This window comes from Anas platyrhynchos, chromosome 5 (assembly GCF_047663525.1).
Source record: "Anas platyrhynchos isolate ZD024472 breed Pekin duck chromosome 5, IASCAAS_PekinDuck_T2T, whole genome shotgun sequence".
Classification (NCBI taxonomy): Eukaryota; Metazoa; Chordata; class Aves; order Anseriformes; family Anatidae; genus Anas; species Anas platyrhynchos.
The window spans coordinates 18,568,916-18,590,085 of NC_092591.1; the positions used below are offsets into that span (position 1 = coordinate 18,568,916).

General features: G+C 41.4%; 2 protein-coding genes and 1 long non-coding RNA gene across 9 annotated transcripts in view; 2 read left to right on the forward strand and 1 right to left on the reverse strand.

Annotated features, from left to right (window-relative positions):
- The window catches only part of SPATA7 (spermatogenesis associated 7), a 43,853-nt gene extending 42,762 nt beyond the window's left edge, over positions 1-1,091 (reverse strand). For 4 of the 6 annotated variants that reach the window (XM_072038379.1, XM_072038378.1, XM_072038381.1 and 1 more), the window contains exon 1: positions 955-1,091. Coding sequence is in view for 2 of the 6 variants with exons in the window: in XM_072038377.1 (XP_071894478.1) it covers positions 955-1,000 (46 nt within the window). In the remaining 4 variants the exon portion in view is untranslated. The remainder of the gene's footprint in view (positions 1-954) is intronic. The other 2 variants (XM_072038377.1, XM_072038376.1) reach the window with 1 other exon arrangement.
- A 115-nt stretch (positions 1,092-1,206) lies between these two features.
- LOC140002586 (uncharacterized) lies at positions 1,207-5,750 on the forward strand. Its single transcript, XR_011809540.1, has 3 exons — positions 1,207-1,336; positions 4,601-4,687; positions 5,223-5,750. It is a non-coding gene; the product is annotated as an uncharacterized lncRNA (long non-coding RNA).
- An 11,026-nt stretch (positions 5,751-16,776) lies between these two features.
- The window catches only part of KCNK10 (potassium two pore domain channel subfamily K member 10), a 79,556-nt gene continuing 75,162 nt past the window's right edge, over positions 16,777-21,170 (forward strand). The window contains exons 1-3 of one of the 2 annotated variants that reach the window (XM_038180400.2): positions 16,777-17,051; positions 17,664-17,692; positions 18,544-18,643. In XM_038180400.2, coding sequence (XP_038036328.1) covers positions 18,598-18,643 — 46 coding nt within the window. In that variant the 5' untranslated portion in view covers positions 16,777-17,051; positions 17,664-17,692; positions 18,544-18,597. The remainder of the gene's footprint in view (positions 17,052-17,663; positions 17,693-18,543; positions 18,644-21,170) is intronic. The other variant, XM_038180401.2, reaches the window with a different exon arrangement.

Genomic DNA, 21,170 nt, shown 5'->3' on the forward strand with positions numbered 1-21,170 from the left:
CTATGAATCCAAGTCAAAGAAAGGATAGATTTGTAATAAATTGCTTTCACACTGTGTAAAAAAAATCTACTATGGGGACTGAAATAGCACTTATATATATGGATGCACATATCCACATATATGGATCCTAGTTTTCACCCAGGAGTTCCTAGTTCTATGTAGTATTAGACCTCGTGTTAAAAGTCTGTTATCAGACATCTTTCAGAGCGACATCTGTCACTAACTCAAGACCTGATCTGCCACCACAAAGACGCAATCGGAAAGCAGTGTTATCTCACTAGATCTGGCCTTATGCAGCAGCCGTGTATACTTTTGACATTACTACACAGCGCTGAGTAATTCCGCCCATAGTTTTATATCGTTCATGCCATCGAGCTCCCATCTAAAAATATTTCAGATATTTTCCAAGAGCCAGAGTTGGCTTGTGCAGATATATTCTCACGTTTATGTCCGTTGTATCGCGTATGGCGAATGCCTCTATCACTATTCCCAGGAAGAGCCAAGCCGGTCTGTCTGGGGAAGGAATTACTTTCTACCAGCGTCCACGCCGTTATCTCTCCGCTACGTTTGTTCCAACACCCCACCAGGCCACAGCCCTCGGACCCACACCCAAAAGCCACCTCAGGGGTACCGCGCACACAGAACCCGCAGTGAAGCAGCGTGTGGGCTTCAGACCCGCACCAACTCAGAGGAGGGACACGCTGGCTCCCCAGGGTGCCGAAATACAGCGCCCGAGAACGGGGCGGCTCACGGAGCCCCCCTGAAGCCGCCCACGGCGGCTGCAGGCCGGCGGCCAAGCCTCGTTCGCCCTCGGCAGCCACCGGAGCGGAGCCCCCCGGCGGCAGGGCAAACCCCGACTCCCCGCAGCCCCGGGGCAGGCCCCGGACCCCGGATCGGGCAGGCCCCGCCCGCCGCCTTTTCCCTCGACCCCCGCCCCGCCGCCGAGCCCCGCACCTCGGCCCCGCCTGCTGCCGCCGCCGCTCTCCATCCCGACGCCCATGGCCGCGGCCGGGCCCAGCGCCCGGCCCGATGGCGGCGGCCGCGGCTCTGCCCCCGCGGCAGGCGGGCGGGGCGGGGGTTGCCATGGCCACGGCAGGGGCGCGGCGCCCAGCCCGCGGCCTCCGGGGGCCGCGCAGCACCGGCCTTGCGTGGGGCGGGCCCCGGGGCGAGGGGCGCTCACCCAGCATGGGCTGCGGCCCGGCCCGGCCCGGCCCGGCCCGGCCGTGTGGGTGTATGGCAGTGCCCTAGCTCTGGATAAAGGGGAGTACCCGGGCGCCAGAAGCCTCTCGGAGCAATACGCTGCTGTCTAGCGGAAGCTTTGCCACCTCAGTGAAAGGTGTGCGGGTTGTTTTGTGTGCAGCTTGACTGGAAGTCAAAGAATATCCTCTGTCATCGAGCGACTTAAGCCAAACTACTCAAAATCACTCATATTTTAGAGGAGAGAATGGCAAATACAGAGCCTACAGCATTTCTAGTGTGGTGCACGGAATTTCAAAATAAACAGCAACTTTCAGAAAGTAGCATTCGATCCGACCAGTGATGAAAATATCAATGCTGCTATGTTTGTTTTAATTTTTGACGAAGCGATAAGTTTGTATTTTTTGTCAAGCAGGTTGCTATTTTACCCAACATGAAATCTCCTGAGCATTTTTGCAAGAAAATCCTTCATTTTGAGTTAAGCTCCCTGACCAGACAGAGTAGTGTAGTCACCTCCGCAGCCAGGCACCACAAAAAAGGCTAGGTATTAGTTCCAGCTGGAGGGAGGAGGTCTAGGAAGAAAAGCTTTGTACTTGTGTCAGTTTCTTAGGAAAGTGACATCTTTCATTAATAACGAAATTAGAACTATATATTTCTTTCAGATGTGGAAAACCAATGTCCACACGTTAGCTGATGAATGCATTTTGAAGGAATTACAGATATTTTAGCTCTTTAGTTTTGTAATTAACAAGTAATTCTAGGAAGTTGTCACTCAGTAATTAGTCCTATCCAAAGAGAATCACAAAGTTGCTGTGATGAAAGAAACGCTGCTAAGAGGTTTTTCTTCTTGCCAGTAGGAAGGTGCTTCATTTAACTGTTCACACTTCAATGTGAGTTGTTGAAGAGATGTTGAAGGGAAAGGCATTTTAATTACAGTACAGGCATTATACCTGTAGGTCATTCCCCTTCGTGATATGGAAACAATTATTAATTGTTCTCTTACAATCATTAACTGGGCCCTTCCATCTCAGATATTCTATAGGGAGGTGATCGTCCCCCTGTACTCGGCTCTGGTGAGGCTGCACCTCGAGTACTGTGTTCAGTTTTGGGCCCCTTGCTACAAGAAGGACATCGAGGTGCTTGAGCGGGTCCAGAGAAGGGCGACGAAGCTGGTGAGGGGCCTGGAGAACAAGTCCTACGAGGAGCGGCTGAGGAAGCTGGGCTTGTTCAGCCTGGAGAAGAGGAGGCTCAGGGGCGACCATATCGCTCTCTACAGATACCTTAAAGGAGGCTGTAGAGAGGTGGGGGTTGGCCTGTTCTCCCACGTGCCTGGTGACAGGACGAGGGGGAACGGGCTAAAGTTGCGCCAGGGGAGTTTTAGGTTAGATGTTAGGAAGAGCTTCTTTAGTGAAAGGGTTGTGAGGCATTGGAACAGGCTGCCCAGGGAGGTGGTTGAGTCACCATCCCTGGAAGTCTTTAAAAGACGTTTAGATGTAGAGCTTAGGGATATGGTTTAGTGGGGACTGTTAGTGTTAGGTTAGAGGTTGGGCTCGATGATCTTGAGGTCTCTTCCAACCTAGAAATTCTGTGATTCTGTGATTAAATACAGATGTTTATGTGATTTGCTACCCATTCTTATGTTCCAGGAAAATAGTTTTAATGTAGTTCACAATCATGGTAAAAACAGGAAGAGGATATTTTAAAACAGTTTATTCCTTATTTTTTGTCTTATTCAAATCTCCCAGGAAGTCATGGAGGCAAAAGTATTCATGCTGGACGAAACCTGGGGTTTATCTAGCCCAATACTTTCTGTGTGATACTACCTTCTACCAAATATTTTAGAAAACTTTCCAGTAGCCAACTTCTGAATGTTGTGTGCATAGCTGAAGTTTCCTGCTAATACCTAACAGTTGTTGGGCAGCCTGTGGCTTCACTTCAAGGTTTCATTACTTTGTCTGTGATAATTTTAGATATTCCTGCTAGCCGTGTGAGGTACTCTTTGGATGTGGCCTTAGTTCTTGTGCTCCACATTATAGTGATTATTTTGACAATCTAATACCACTTTCTGTAAAATCAGCTCTAAAGTTAGTAGGTTTAAAATTTATCTGAGAGGACAGGAGAGGAAATACATGCCTTCAAAGCCTCATGGTCCCCATTCCCTCTTAACTGTTTTTCGTAAGGTGTCTGTTCTCATGGTGTTTCGGCTTCTGTCAGCCATTAGGCCACAAATACCTTACCTTTTGTCAAAACCAAATCTTTTGATAGCATTTTTTTTTTCTCTTATGTCTCTTTTGGATGTAGGGCAGTGGTATCACGTAGAGTATCTGAATTGTCGACTCCTCTGTGCACAAACTGCAAATCTAAAAGGCCCTGAGTCGAACAGCTCTTTCATTTTTGCTCTCTCTCTCACCCTACCCAAAGCAGATTTCAGATTGCATGTAAAATTAGGGGAAAGGGTTTCTGGAAATCAGTTCCCTTAGTTCTCGTCTTTCAGTGCCTCTGGCTTAGACTTCTTTGAAATAATTTACATAGTTAAACCATTAGATTGTGGAGGTAGAGACAGTCCTCAAACAGTTTCCAGTTGAGATAACTGATGATAGATACAACAGAGAATGTTAGGTGCATGAGAGGTCACCTCTCTGTGGTATCCTGACCATTGGTTGTAATGTGCTGTACTGGCTGCAGAGATCATCCTACTGAAAACATGTCTCTCCATCTCTCTCTCCAAATGAGTTGCTCATAGTAATATTTTTATATTTAATATTTTTTTGTTTTACTGTCTGAATTTTTAATTTCAGTTTCCTGAATTCTCAGTGTACCGTACCCAACACACAGTAAGTAGTCTGTTCTCTCTGAGCCTAATAATGTATTTCTCACACTGTCCCTCCTATTGTTCCTATACTTTCCACCATGTAGATAATTAAAACACCCAAATGTGAGCGTTTTTAGAAACATATCACAACTGTTCCCCTGGTTTCTAGGCAACGCTGAGGGAATGTAGCATTTCCCACTAGTTCCCTCTCAATCAGCAGCATCCTAGAAATGTCCCAGCTCTGAAATTTTTGACCTCCTATGGCAACACATATGAGAGCTTTATGTGTCTGTAACTGGTCTTACTCGCAGTCCTTACATACTGTAAGTGTAATTAAAAGGTAACCCAGCTATATAGCTGTGTGTTCACACATTAAGTCCTGCAACATGTACTAAATAAAAATAAGCCCTAAATGAAATTGAATCAGTCATGGACTTTGATCCATCAAAATAAGTTCAGAAATAAATAAAATGAATTGCTGCAGAGAGCCAACCATTGTCAAAGAAATAGCATGACAAAACCTGTAAAATTTGTCCTTTCCTAATTTGGAAAGAGGAAACAGCATTGAATGATGTTGGCTGTCTTTTTCAGGAGGGCATTTTTCCTTTTCCTTAGGATGCATTACAACAGAACATGGTTTTGAAGTGGGCGAGGATGAAAGCAGCAGGAATAAGTTATGTGAGTCACACTGGCAAGCATAGATGGGTACCTGTCCCTATCCTGACATGGGTTTACAGAGCTATTACAGAATCACTGAATGGCTGAGGTTGGAAGGGACCTCTGAAGATCATCTAGTCCAACTGACACAGACACCTACTGTTCAGTAAATTTACAGTTAACAGTATTTAGCAACAAAACAGCATTATTAAGGTCAGAGTAGTGTGTATTTTTGTGGAAGAAATAAAGTTGTTAGAGAAAAGGATGTCAAAAACAGAAAACAGTCCATATGATGCTTACTTCATTTTGCACATTTAGCACAGACACAGGCCTGGTTTCCTATGAAAAAGTGTGTGTCAGGCAGAACCTCAAACAGTTACTGTCTCATTTGGGACAGAGAGTAATTCATAACATCAGAACTCCACATTTCTGGGATTTGACCTTCTTGGAAGAAATAGTTTGTATGTACACTGGAGAATTGAAGTCTGCAGTTTTTTGGAGAATCTTTATTTGTTTCAAATCACTGATTTTCTTTCATGCTCTGTTTTCCTTACAGCTGTCTATCAAAGTAAGCCTACATATGTAGGCAGAAGACATCCCCAAAACAGATCTGCATACCAAATTCCTGTAGAAAAGCCCTAAATTCATCACACTGTGTACTTTATGATGGAAATAAGTCTCCTGGGTTTCCTTGAATTTTTATTTAGATCCATGATCCTTAGTTTTGGCATCAGTGCCCTGTATCCGTGCAGCTTCGTCACCCGCCTGTGCCTCAGGGTGTCAGCCTTCCAAAACACTGGCTGCTGCTCGCAGCAGGCAGCTGCTGATTTGCAGCAATCCCCAGCCGGCACATTCAGACCATTACTCTCACAATCGGTTCTACAACTGTCTAGAAAGGAAAACGTTTCCCTGAAACATCAGAGGAAGCAGTGCTTTCTGAATGCTTTTAAACAGGCTGTCTGAGCAGATTTTTTTGCTACCTACTTAGGAAATTCATGTGTCAGGCAAATGGAGTAGCTCTTACACGGTGTGAGTGCAAAAATGAAATGTCTTGAAAAGAAATAAAATGCTTTTTGTCCTCATGTTTGCCGTTGTGCTGCATTTGTTTTGGTCACTTGGTCCATAGAGGTATTTAAATAATTATAAATCATTATAAAATCACGTAGTCTTGAAGTATCTTTGCTACTTTCAAAATAATACAAATACAAAAATTACATTTTCTGACAGGGCTGGAGACTCCCTTTCTTCATGGCATCACACTTAGTTGTTTTGTTATTGCTTGTATGACAACAGTAGTCAGAGATTTCTGTAAAGGCTAGGGCCCTACTGGGAATGAAGATACTGAAACAATTAAGAGGAGATGGTCCATGTCTTAAAAACTGCAGGTTTTAATATGCTGTTATTTAGAATGCAATAAGGGAGCTAGCTTAAACTAAGAGGGAATGTGACAAAGAAGATGAGAGGAACTAGAGGGGTGTATTAAGGTTTCTATGAGCAGTGTTAAACCACCATACTACTTGTCACCTTGGAAAAAAAGGTCTCCCCTGCAATACAAGTGAGTACCACCAAAGCCCCTTCAGGAAGCTGCTGTGCAGAAGTACTCTGTACATCAATTCTTTCTCTTCAGTTCTATACAGAGTCTTATCATGCATCTACCCCTGTGATACAACAATACTTTTTATATGTGGCAGGGAAGAAACATATAAATTGTAGAAGATGTTATTCTTGGCTGTAATGTAAAAACCAGTAGCAGGGGTGACTCAAGATCTGCTTATATTTATTCTTACACTGTCATTTTCTGTTTATCTGTTGTTCCCATGAAAGTTTACAGACAGGAGGCTTGTACGTGAAAAACTGTCCTTTTTTAGCACTGACTGCCTGAGAGCTGCTCTTTTCTCATTACCTTATTTGAACCATTGGGTATTAAAGAATACAGACTACAGTAACTAACAGTGTAATTGGAATTTTAAGGGGAAAAAAATATGTAAATGTCATAACCCAGTTGTCTAGACCATAAGATATGTTTTATTCTCTAATAGATATACCTATTGTGTCGCATGGAAATGCTTACTCATAGTAATTAAAGAGAAAAAGGATGAAAACATATTTTCATATTTCACTCAATAACAGAGTAATAAGACTCAAATTTGACATATATAAATGACACAGCTGTATTAAACTCGATGAATGTGTTCCTACTTAGGCCAAGATGGGTTGTCTATGTTTACGCAGCCTACAGCCGGCAGACAGATGAATGTCAGTGTGGCATCTGGTGTGGCCCATCTACCTTCTACACAGCCATTACAGTGTGCTTGCACTCACCTAGCAGCATGTGAATCCATATATGTGCTTGAACAAATGGGGTCCTGTGCGCTCAGGAGAGTTCCTTTAGCTTTGACAAGGTCAAGAGGAGGGATTCTCAAGGGTAGCTTTACAATTGCCTACAGAACACAATACACATGTACTCTAATTTTCCACAGTGGACTCCTACATTTTCAGTATCTACATGACTTTGTGTGTGAATGTGAAATACAATTTTACTAGTAAGAGGCTGAAATTCCCAATTGAGTTTTGTTATTATTATTAATTATTTTTTTTTATTTTGAATTAAAAAGGCACTGTAATGACATTGCCTGTGTGTTTACGCATACTGGAAGATGAAAATGACAGACTGAGAAAATATCTTGCATGCCATGTTTCATAAGTAATAGCAGTTTCTGTCACCTTAACCGCTTGTAACCATGTGTGAAAGAAAGCAATGGGCAAGGAAATGGCAAGAATCAAAATTGAGGGTATTGTTATAAATGGCTCAGGATTCAAATTAGGATTAAATAAAAAAATAGGATTTATTAAAAGAATATAAAGGAATAGAGGTAAGCAAACAGCGCTGGGTGCACCGGGAGTCTCTGCTCCACCAGGACGCACACCAGTTACATCAAGCAGCTGATTTTTATGCACCTAGACTAATACATATTCATTACTACTTCTAAAAAAAGAGATTATTAAAATTAGCTTCCGGGGTCCAGTTCCTCCTACTGGAGCATGCGCATCAGTCTCCTCTGGGGGTCTCTAGGGGTCTTTCATGCTGAAGGCTCGTAGTCTTCCTCTCACCCTTTGTACTTACTTGGCACTATTCCAAGTTTATGGAACACTCTCTGTACACTCTCCACAGGTCTTGTCTCCCAACCGTCCTTCAGCTTCTTTTTTCTTCCTCTTAATCTCTTGGCCCCCCTGGCCAGATACCAAGGATCCTCATAGTATCCCATAACAGTCACTAGTTGTTATCAGTTGTTCTGAAACTCCCAGACATCAAACACAAACAGCTTTCTTATTTGACGCTTCACGAGTAATTAAAACATTCTTCCCCAGCCATTCACAGACACATCTATAGCAGTGTTAAATTAATCTCGAAGAAGACAGGAAAAAAGGCTGTAACTGTTAGAACTAGAAGTCAGGAATAACAAAAGCAAACAGGTTCATAAATTTAAGGAGTGTTTTCTGAAGTCGTGATAAATTGACTGGAATGAGGGGGAGACTGGGGCACACTGCATCTGTGGTTCAAGAATTAAACTGCCAGTGCAGGGCCCAGAGGCAGACAGGATTCAAACAGAATTATTCTTTATGCACATGAATTTATGGACACGAATTTATGGACACGAATTGGAATTGTTAAAACATTCCTCACAATCCCTTATCTTCTTTTTAATATCCCCAATTCGTGTCTCTTCTGTTATTAATAATTGGATTTCATCAGTTTGTTCTTGGAGGGTCCAATTCTTAAGCATCATAATTGACATATTCTCTTCTTTTTTTTTTTTTTAAATGAAGTTATTACCAATGTACTATTTATCACCCGGTGTATTAATAATGTAAGACAAGGTATCATACAAGGTATAGACAATAACATCTTTACACCACATAACAATAAAAATAACACTCTTTTAACCCATGGTCCACTAGGCAGCCATGAAAATAAAAATAAATGAAAATAAATGAAAATAAATCCCATTCCATATCCTTTCAGGTTTGTGTTTGCTCGCTCACCTCCCCCCTCTCCTTCTCTGGGATGGGAGAGAGAAATGGGAAAGTGAAGCCTGTGAGTTGAGATAAAAACAAGAAGATAATAACAATAATAATAATAACAATAATGATTATAATAGTACTACTAGTAATAATGTGTACGAAACAAGTGATGCACAATGCAATTGCTCACCACCTGCTGTCCGATGCCCAACCTAACCCCGAGCAGTCCGGCCCTCCTCCCAGCCTGCCTGCTGGCAGGACAGTGAGAAGCTGAATTTGGCTTGGTCCTTGGCTTGATGTAAGCACTGCTCTGTAACAATTAAAAACAATTAAAACATCAGCATATTATTAACATTCTTCTCATCCTAAACCAGAACATAACATTCTATTAGCTACTAGGAAGAAACACCCTTTTTATCAATTTTTAAACAGCAATTACTAAAGCTAAATTTTCCACAGACTTCTCCTTCTTGTGCTAGTAAATAATCCAAAGCTAGGCTATTTTGATACAAAGCAGTTCTCATCATTTATAACTATTTCTATTACAGCTAATAACCTAATTATTCTATTAAGTATATATACTGGGGTCCTATAGTCCCAGGATCTGTCTTCTGCCCACGTATCTGGATCATAATAGGCAAACACCTTCAGGGTTGATTCAGGCTTGTGTTACCATTCAGCCTGTCAGGGTGATCCAGCTCCTGGAAAACGAATCACAATTTTATATAGGTTAAAAAAAAGGTTCTTATGTTATTTTCTCAGGACAACCTGACCTTAGTGTGGGAGAAGTCCAGTCGAGGCCCTCTCACTCGGCAGTCAATACCCATAGGGGTTGCTTCCCTCGGTAGACCATACACACCGCAGAGGAGGGTCCTGCCCTGGTCTTGCCTTCTCCCTTTCCTCCCTTCAGGCTTGTCCCCTTTATTTGGCATCCTTAATTCATGCAGAGCCTCATTGCCAGAATATTAGTTCTTCCTTAGCTTGAGTTTCAGTTTCCCAGGAGTGGACTCAGCCCTCCAAGTTTCAGTAGTTACTGGTCCTTTTATTCTGGATGCATGGGTCCCTTTCTGCGGTTCTCACAGCTGTTTCAGTAGTCAGTAAAACAAGGTACAGTCCCTCACACCAATGCCCTTGAGCCAAAAGCAAAAAGTCAATAGCAGCTTGATCCTGTAAGAGCGCATGTCGCAGACTATTTTGATCTGGTAACATCTCCTCAAGTATCTCTGTCATGGCATAGGCTTGCTTCTTGGCCCAGCATACCAATTTTTCGAAGTTGTTACGTGCGGCCGCAGATGCCACTCCAGGCACTGAAATTGCTAATGCCGCTCTAGCTGCAACCCCACACAATTCAACATTATCATTGCAATCCGATGCAAGCAATGCCCATTTATGTCTGGTGATCTCACGCAACTGTAATAAGCTAGGAGCAAATACAATGAGTTTATCTAAGTAACATGGACATCTGATAGCATTTGCAGGGATACCTTGCCAGGCCCCATCCCCACAAATCAGAAGCACATCAGGAGGTAAGGCCAAAGCTGTACAATTGTTCCAAACACTGTAGTTGTTACCCCTTGTCTCCATGCTACAAACCCCTAAACCCTGCTTAGCAGCATCATTGTAATCACAGGTGTTATTTGTGTTTTTGTACCAGTATGGCCCTTTCCCAGTTCCTGTAGCAGGATTCACCTGATAGCCACGGCTACGTTCACATTTGTAGCCACCTTTCAGGTTGATACAGATTTGACTACAGATACCAGGGTTTTGACATTCATCAATATCTCCACAGTTTCTCTTGTCTACAAACTCAAACCCAGCTGGACAGTCACATTCATGTATGTTGCATTCCTTCAGGGGCTCATCACCCCAGTCCTTGCAGTCTCTCTGCTGGTTACACACTTTATTGGTACCTATGCATTCTCCACTTTTGCACTTGAATTTGCCAGGTCCTGAGCACTGAATAACATCGTTACAGTTTGCTTCATCAGTGCCATCCAGACAGTCTCTCACACCACTGCACTGCCTACTCCCATGGACACAGTTCCCATCTTCACATCTGAACTGGTCTGGCCTGCAAGTCTGAGAAGGGCAGTTAATTTCATCACTTCCATCCTTGCAATCAGGATCTCTGTCACAGTCTTTTTCACCTGAGCCGCACTGCACCTCACTCACATAACACTTCACCAGAGGTGCAGGCTGACGGCCACACTGCTCCAAAGATTCATCCGAGTGGTCGGAGCAGTCACCTTGACCATTGCAGACAAAGCTTTTGGAAATACATTGCCCACTACTGCATGTGGACTCTGCTGCACTACAAGTCACATTGCCACAATTCTCTTCATCTTCTCCACTGTCACAGTCTCTTTCACCATCACATTTCCACGACACTGGGATACACTGGGTCGACTGAGGACCACAGCTGATTTCATTTACCCGGCATGTTCTCATATGACACAGCTCAGCACTCTTGTCAGACCCATCTTCACAGTCCGGATCCCCATCACACTGCCATCTGTTTGGCACACACTGACCACTGTTGCACACAAAGTCAGATTCAGCACACGTCTTCTTCACACAAGCACTCTCATCACTGCCGTCTGAGCAGTCTTCACATTTTGCTCTAGCACTGTCGGCAGCAGTGCACAGGCAGGTGAGGGCGAGCAGCAGGCAGAGCGCCCTGCACCGTCACCTGTGTCACTTATACTACTCCTATTACCCATGCTGTTAGTGTCAGTGGCATCCTCCTTGTACCGTTTCTGTCTTTGTCTCCCCCCTTTTCTTTTTGTCACTGGCCATTCACCACAAATGGATGAGACACATGATTACTAATTAGGAAAGAGAGTGTAACGTCTGCTATACGGCTGCAGGCAGTGCCAGCTGCAACCTTAGGTTTGTGAAAGAGCCTGCCGGTGGTCATTTGGCAGTGTAATCTGCGTCTCTGCACTCCTGCCCTGCAATAGAGCTAAGTCGTCATTAGTAATAGTTATAACACCGATCTGGGGACGAATAGTCTTTTTTTGCATTGCAAGATAAACCTTTTATAAAAAGAATGCCAGAGTGAAGCAGCACAGCCGCTGTTGCCGCTGCCTCCATGGTTATGTCAGACAGGCTGCAGGGTCCTGATGTCCGCCCCTCTGCTACGTGCGGACTCGCCACACGCTGAGGGTCAGCTACCGGTGTCCACTGACGCCTCTGGTCTCCCGTAGCAACTCGATCTCGGATGTTCCGCAATTACTTCAATTTCCCCGCGTTTTGCAGCTTCTGTCAGGTTTCTCTATGTCTCTCAGAGCCGTCTGTGGCTCTGCAGCATCTCTCAGGGCTCTCTCCGTCCAGCGGTAGTCCCTCCGTAGTGTCTCGGGCCTCCCAGCGCCGCTCCAGGCTCTCGGGGCCGCTCCGGTCTCTCGGCCTGTTCAGGTCTCAGCGAGTCTGGGTCTCAGTGAGTCCAGGTCTCGGCCTGTGCGGGCCTCATACGTTGCAGGAAGCATGTCATGTCATGCTCCTGCCTTTTTCTTGTCACAGTCAAAACATTTAAGAGCAAAAATAGGATACACAAGATACACAAGATACACCGGGCCCATATATTAGGCACCACCACTCAAAACTTGGATAAAACAGCACTTCTTTTCAGTCTGTCAAGCACTTCGTTTGTCTCTGCCCACTCCCTTTGCGGAGAGTACGGAACAACGGATCGGAACTCTGCACTTGCTTTGCAGCAACGCTGCGTCTCACTCACACAGCACACTCGCACACGGAGGCCTCCAACACATCTCATTCATACCACAGGAATATAATTTAGAATGATAACCAACCAAACAAGTATTGTCTCTGACTGTGTTCTTCGTGAAGTGACTTGTAACACTTTGTTTCAAACCCTTACATTTACACAAATACTTTCAACACAAAATACATACATAAAAACACATACAATTATTAACACTCCAGTTAGTATCCCTCCAGCAGCTGAAAACATACCGTTTGTCTGCAGTTTCAGGAGATCTTTGCTCCTGCGGTGAGCAGCTGAGAGTGGAGTCCCCTCCGAGCAAAAACACTCAGGGTGCACCTAGGGGCGTCCACGCTGCAGCCGATCCCGCAGCCGAGCAGAGTGTCTCCTGCCTGGCTCACCAAAATGACTCTCAGAAAGCTGACTCCACAATCAGTAGGATTGTAAAGTAGGTATGTTTACTCAGTTCCGTGCAGCACGGGGCGGGTAGTCCCACCAAAGTCGTGCAGGCCTAACGTGACAAATTGCTTTAGTAAAGAGTTACATATACATAAACATTCCTATACATATACATAACCTGTCCCTTTGTGAACACTCCTCCTTATCTTAGACACCTTGGTTAAACTCTGAACCATGAGGTTTTTAATCTGGTTCTCGGGGCCTGAGAGGCTCCTGTTATCTGGTGGTATAAGTGCAGCACAGGCACAAATGTAGCACATATTCATTCTTAATCAATTGCTCTCTAATTTCTAATTCCAATATTTCAGCTTGCTCTTTTCTGGATCCACGGGTATTCTAGTATTAATGTTCAAAGCCTGACAGACCCCGTCCTCCGTGGATCAAAATACAGGGGGTCTTAAGGGTTCTTTTGGTCATTCTATCATATAATACTGGATCATTTTCAATTTACTCTTTAATTTCCTGGGGCCCCTATTGTTCCAATTTCTAATCATTATTCATAATGGACTTTTTGGTAATTTGCTCCCTTTCTGGTCCTTGGTCTTCGATTTTATCTGACCCATCCAGGAATTTTACTAGTGGCAATTCCCACAGCCCTTGGCTGCCCAGTGAGAGTGTCTTGCAGGGGGTTTAGGACCTATCACCCACCCACGTATCCCTCTTCTCACCAGTCTAGCCCCCCCGACAGGAGATTAGAACCAGTGAGAAAACAAAAAGACCTCCACGCTGACTTTAGAAGTCTCAGTTACACTCACACACACAAAAACTGGCAACCGTACCCTTACCCAACCGGACGGTATCTTACGAATCAGTCGTCTTCGTCCAGACTCCAATCGGACGGTATCCACCAGCGTCTCTGCTGTCTTCGTCTGGGATCGAACCAGACGGTATCCAAACGACTGTCGTCTTCATCCGGTTCGATTCCGGACACCGGAATCCAACCGAACGGTATCCAAACGACCCTGTCGTCTTCGTCCGGATCTTCGCGCGCAGAATTACGGGCAAAAAACAGCCGGCAACACGGGAGCTCAAAAAAAAATTAAATTCTTTGCTTACCTTTATTCAGGTTCAGGATGGCATTAGTCCCGATCTGACTCAAACAGGAGCCACCAAATGGTGGGGCGCCTCTCCTAGATTAAATCAGAATTCAGGAACTATAGCCCTCCCGGACGAGCCCCCAAATTGTTATAAATGGCTCAGGATTCAAATTAGGATTAAATAAAAAAATAGGATTTATTAAAAGAATATAAAGGAATAGAGGTAAGCAAACAGCGCTGGGTGCACCGGGAGTCTCTGCTCCACCAGGACGCACACCAGTTACATCAAGCAGCTGATTTTTATGCACCTAGACTAATACATATTCATTACTACTTCTAAAAAAAGAGATTATTAAAATTAGCTTCCGGGGTCCAGTTCCTCCTACTGGAGCATGCGCATCAGTCTCCTCTGGGGGTCTCTAGGGGTCTTTCATGCTGAAGGCTCGTAGTCTTCCTCTCACCCTTTGTACTTACTTGGCACTATTCCAAGTTTATGGAACACTCTCTGTACACTCTCCACAGGTCTTGTCTCCCAACCGTCCTTCAGCTTCTTTTTTCTTCCTCTTAATCTCTTGGCCCCCCTGGCCAGATACCAAGGATCCTCATAGTATCCCGTAACAGTCACTAGTTGTTATCAGTTGTTCTGAAACTCCCAGACATCAAACACAAACAGCTTTCTTATTTGACGCTTCACGAGTAATTAAAACATTCTTCCCCAGCCATTCACAGACACATCTATAGCAGTGTTAAATTAATCTCGAAGAAGACAGGAAAAAAGGCTGTAACTGTTAGAACTAGAAGTCAGGAATAACAAAAGCAAACAGGTTCATAAATTTAAGGAGTGTTTTCTGAAGTCGTGATAAATTGACTGGAATGAGGGGGAGACTGGGGCACACTGCATCTGTGGTTCAAGAATTAAACTGCCAGTGCAGGGCCCAGAGGCAGACAGGATTCAAACAGAATTATTCTTTATGCACATGAATTTATGGACACGAATTTATGGACACGAATTGGAATTGTTAAAACATTCCTCACAGTATGAAGTTTAACTCTTGCAATGAAATCGTCTAAGAGTAATTTTTTTTTTGTAGAATCATTTCATTAACAGTAAAACAAAACAACTTAGGAAGAAGTACAGTACGTATGTTCTGTTACATTGTCTATGCCTACGACTTTCCTTCAATTAAAATTTATGTTCCAAGGAAAAAATCTGCTATTTACTAAATTTACTAAATCTGCTATTTACTAAATTTGTGAGTTGATACTGACATCATGAGACTTCAGGAACATCCATGTTCCAATTGAGACAGAACCTGAATTTGGTATAAGAACACGTCCCCACCCCATAAACATGTTATGTGCATCAAAAAGAAAAGGGGAGTTCAGTTTGATGGATGTTTCACAGACCCAAGAGTCAGGATGCTCAGAGCCTGTTTACAGCCTGTCAGTGACTTGTGTGACCTTGTGTACACACTGATTCGGGTGCCTGAGTAGGCTGCAGTCTAAGTCACCTTAAAGTGATTCATAGTTTGTAGTAAATATGGAGATGCTTAAGAGTTAGCCCACTTGTCTGCATATTTGGGATGAGTCTTTTTGCACTGTGCTTTTTTATCAATAGAAACAGAAATGACACTTATCCTTTGAGTAACAAATATCAAAACTGCAGATTACATGATATGGATGAGTGCTAAACATAGAATTAAACATATTTTTAAGGTACTGTCACGGAAACCAGTTAGGAAAGGATGACTTTTAATATTAAATGTGAATATCAGTGGCTGTTAAAATGATATCATAATGGAGTATAGCAATTCCACACAAGACTAGAAGGGGTTGAAATTACTCTCAGTAAGCAAACCAGTTGCAGAATATAGAAATAAAGGAAAATATGACTAGGGTAGGGAGAGGTCTTATGTGCTATGATGGTTTCTGTAATGACAGGCAATAACATCATATAAATCTCTTCCATAAACTGCTCAAGCTCTGCCTGAACAGTTTTATGCTTTTAGTCTTGCAGCCGTATTTAAAAGTTTGCTCAAATATTTAATTTCTTAGATGACTAGAAATATTTAAATCCATTATGTGTGCATGTTAATTTTGTACCAGTATTAGTCTCAATGCTAAATAATTTTTCATGTTCTTCTATTCACTGAGAAGTGGCTAGAGTTAGACTTCCCCTTCCCCCAATTCATGTTGTTTTCCTAATCTGTTCTAGTAAGGTCTGTTCTAGAAACCTTTATCTGATTCATCTGAATTTTCTTTTCCAAGACTTCCCATGTTCAGTTAATATTCCCATATCTCTTCCTCCTTTGTCATCTACTGTTCATAATAACGATCCTTACTTGTCCTCCAATGTATGCCTTTCCAGTTGGTGCTACTAATACATTTTATGCTAATTTGTACCACACAAGTTTGCAGTACTAATGAGTACCTTCTAAATTGTGATCTGTTCTTTCTCAACATTGGCAATACTTTCCAACTTCTGTCATTCCCATATTCTATACATTATAAATATGCACAGTTAGCTTTTAAAAAACGTACTGTGCAAATACCAGAAATGTTCCCAGGCTGGTCTTCAAGGACCAGCACCAGTAACCTCTCTCTAATCCCTGTAATTTACCTATTAATAAAACCTGTCAGTACTTGTATTCATTCTCATGTTCTACACCTTAAGCAACAATTTCCCATAATACTCTATAATGTTGAAACATAGGTAGATTAGGCCCACTGTATTAAATTTGTTTCAAGGTGTTGAAGTAGTGTGACATGATCAACTATTAATAAAACGCAGTTGGGTTGTATTTCACTTACTAATTACTTCCACATGTCCTGGGTTTCTGTTTTCTTTAAAGTATATCCCTGAATAACTTTGAGGTCAAACTAACAGACCTGTCACTACTTGGATTGTTTTCCTCTTTTCTATGTTAACAGTTTTCTGGTTGTTTGGTTTCACCTTGAGCTTGGTCATATTCCTCTTCCCCATGCAATTCTCTTTTCTATCTTTCAGTTTTCTTGGAACTCTGGAAGGATTTCTGGAGAAACTGCTGTGGACTAAGCTCTTTCTGTCTCATTGACAAGGACCAATGTCCTTCATCTGTAAAGATCTGATACACCTGCACTGATACACAGAACAACACACTCTTCAGTAAGTACCCAGTAAGTCTAACATGAATAAATCACACAAGCTGGAAAATATTAGCAGGTTATTTTCACTCTGGCAGAAGTTACAAGGAGGAAATTTCTATTGAATTTACCGGAGGTGTGGTATTGTTAATCACTCTTCTAAGTCTAGGGATTGAGGAGGTAGCAGTTTAAGGCACTAGTTATTTGATTTATTAAAATTTAATGCAAGTTTTATTTAGCCTTAGTTGTTCCTTGCCTTAACAACATCAGCAATTTTTAAGGTGGAATAAAATACCTGAGAAAAGAAGATGACACACATAAAGTAAAGCACTCCTCCTGAAAACAAAATGGATGTGAACACAAGACTGTGTAAGACTGTTGTCTTTAGACTAGCAAGTGTGGAGATGTTTTCCTTGTTGCTCTGGAATTGTCTGAAGAAACAATAGTCCTTTCAGTAATTTTGAGGCAATAGCAAAATCTTTGATTTAAAAAATCAGAAGTGGGGTTGAGAATAATTCAGCCCTTTCATATTTTTTTGGGGGTGTGTGTAAAAAGAAAATGATTGCCATTTCATTTGCTGAAAATAGAACTAGAGTGTTTTGTTTATTTATTTTTCTGTAATTTTAATTTGCAGATCTCAGTGGCCATTTCTTTCAGATTTCAGTAAGTTTGTGTGGATCACTCTACTGATAAAGAGTTCATGTTTTTTGTGTTTTTGTGTTGTGGCTGCTGCAGTGATACTGATCTGAAAACTTGATTCTCCAAAATAATGAAACATATAACTATATCAGTTTACTTTTGTCAGAAAAAGTGAGTCAGTTCCCATGGCAGCCTCTGCAGCTCTGAAGACGCTATGGGCTGTCAGACTGTTGTGTATCCGATTTTTTGCAACAGCTGGATTTCCTCCTACTGCTATGTGTGAATCAGAAACAACTGCTAACAAAAACAAGTTGACTGCCTTTTATTACTAACCCCTGATTAATGAATAATGAATGTGATGGTAGAGGATAAAATAGCCCAAAAATAGATCTGTGCTTTAGCAACATGATTGCTCAAGCCAAACCTTAAATATTATTCATTTTTGAAAATTTCATGAAGGCACATATTTGCTGCATCTTAAAGCTTGTAGTTTTGTAATTTATTATTATTTTTTTTATTTTTTAAGAAAAGACAAACTTGTTTAAATACCTACCCAAAATCAGAGTGCAACAGAGCCAAACCAAATCCTATCTTCCATAAAGATGTCACACCTCTGAAGCAGAAAAAAAGATGTTCAGGAGTCAAATACCGTTTCTTTTATTTCAGGGTTTGTCAGTGCTTGAATACTTATTTCACTGCTTCAGTGAGTTTCCTGTAAGTAATGGGTAGGCAACAAGATCCCAGATTTTCTGTAGTTTGCGTTGAATACATGTCTTTAACCAGTTAGGAGAGAAACAAATATGTTACTGTGTGAAAAAGCAAGGGAAAGCAATAAAAGTTGTAGTAGATTTTTAATGAGCATGTCTGTGTTTCAGTTTTGGCTACAGCTCTTCAAGATGGTGAAATAAAGATCGAAAAGACAGAGAACTATGGGAGTGAGAAAAATGAAGTTGACATACAAGGATAAATTGACAGGTATAAATTTCTGTGATTACATAATATGAAAAATTAAAGAACTTTTATGATTTGTTCTTTTTAGACTGTTACAAAATCAAGAATAAGATACTAATTATAATTAAAGGATGATGCTATGTTGCCAGAAAATAATATAGAGTTCTGATTTATAGCTCAAGTAGCCAGCGTGCATAATTTATTGATATTTGTAGTAATTGAGAGAGAAGGTAGTTTTATGCATAGCGTATTTTGCAAGGGATGAACTGCTGGAAGGGGTGTGTATTTTACCAAACAAAATCTAGTAACGTATACGTGTATGTCTTGATTCATATATTATGTTTTTAACAGTAGTTTTCAATATACCAGTTGGGGTTCTTACATCATAAATTTACTTTCTTTTTCTGACTAAGTGTTTGGGCTTTGGAAAATTTCATTTTAATTTTTCACTCTTTTCAAGATTCTAATGAAATTAAATGAGATGCTAGAACATTCTATATACCAATATCTTCATCTGTAAATGGTCACAATAAGGTTTATTCTAAAAGGTTTCCATGATTCACTTTTGCTAGAGGTGTGTTTTCAGATAACCAGTGTGAAGATGCTAAAGAAAACAGAATTAGCTGTATTATGTTTCTCCTTGAAGAATCAAGTACAGGCATTGGCAAAGGCGAGTTATTGATCTACCTAGCAGGGATCTGCAATGGCAAACTTCCATGCCTGTTTATATATTTAGCAGCATCTAATATTAGTAGCATCAAATTTCTGTCAACATTTATATTATCATAGCTGCACTGAGTTCCAGCTTGGCTTTCAGAAAGCTTGCATCATAAATGTACAGTTTTACACTACTTTTGAACTCTACAATGGGGTCAATTTTTACCACTGTCTTTGTAGATAACTAATTAAGATGATGACAGAGTCTACATTTGCTCCATCTTCTTTCTTTACTCAAAATGCTTGCCAACATAGTTCCATTAGCATGTTTACAGTACTGAGGGATTAGGTGTTATGTGCTTAAAATGAGATTCACAAGATAAAATGAGATTCACAGGATATTCAGGTGCCCAACTGCCATTGACTCTTGGAGTTGGTTGCTTAAGTAACTCTGGCAACCTGGGCTCTAGTAATTTATAAGTATGGATCAGGAATAATTGTTTTGGATTCCTGAGTTTGAGGTCAACTGGAGATGATTTAAAGGGGCATCTTTGTCTCAGAATAAGTACTCAGCACATTCTGAAAACTTTTTTTTTTTTTTTTTTAAGGTATCTGCATCAGGGGATAGAAAATCACCTGTCACTTTTGAAAGCTTTGGTTGACAGCTGCTGTAATAAAGCAGTCACCAATCCCCAATACTCTTTAGTATTTCAAAGAAGTGTTCTAAATGAGGGGGAGATCTTTCCTTTAATAGACAGCCTTGTGAAACTATTTCTTTGTGACAATAAAAGAAAAAGAGTGCTTATCTGAGTTGTACATGCATTTTTTAGTACAAGTAATTTTGATCTGTCTGTTCAACAACCATGTTAAATCTCTGAGCTAGAGCTTACCCACATTGTGTTGTTTGTATAGCAATGAAGCAAATTAGAACTACTAAATGGGACAAATACAATGTAAAGATGAAAAAAAAAAAAAGTAATGGTTTATGTCTCCTTTTAAAAAGAAGATCCAAAGATTTTTTTCTATATTTTACATACAGAAGTTACTGCACCTGCTTTAGAGCCATAGCAATGCATTCCTGAATTACTCCATGAAAGGTGTAAATAATATATGCATTCAAAATCTCAATGTACAAAGGAGGCTGCTTGTAGCAAACCTGCAATTGTTAGTTTTGGAAGTTTATGCATTTTTCTATTCTTTAGCATAGACATGTTACCTCAGTACAATTCCCAATTTGCATAACCTCATCATACCTTTATATCCCCAGACTACACACATAGTCCAGAAGCTTACTGTAATTATATAGGGTGACACATTTCTTTTCATGGGTAGCAAAATGAAATGCATGTCACCTGTTGGTCTGTGGGCTGTAGCAGATCTGCTAACTGTGAGAAGCCACTGCCTATGGGTTGATTCACAGCGAGCTTCTCACTTTGGTGAGAGTATGCCATGTGTGAATAGCACTGCAGTCTCTTGCCATGTTACATCTAAACTGTTGTAATCCCACTATATCGTATCTCACAATATACTATTAAAGAGTTAATGAAATGGCGAATATGATCATCAGGGTAGTTGTAAATAATGACATTATATACTCGGATGAATCTTGTCATTTCATTACTTTCTTTTTTTTTTTTTACCAAGTTCACTAGATTCCACTCATGAGTTTGTTTGTACTTCTTATTCATGGCTATATATATGTGCATGTGTATGATTTGTGTAGACACTCAAATGGGGATGCCTCAAAACTCAAATTACTGCTAGGTGATGCATCTTCAGAAATGTGGGAATAGATCTTTTTCCTTGCTAGTATATTAAGATATTCCATCATGAAACATTTTTTCTCTTTATTATTACAGTGCCTGGCATACTGTTTCTGTAATAAATATTAATA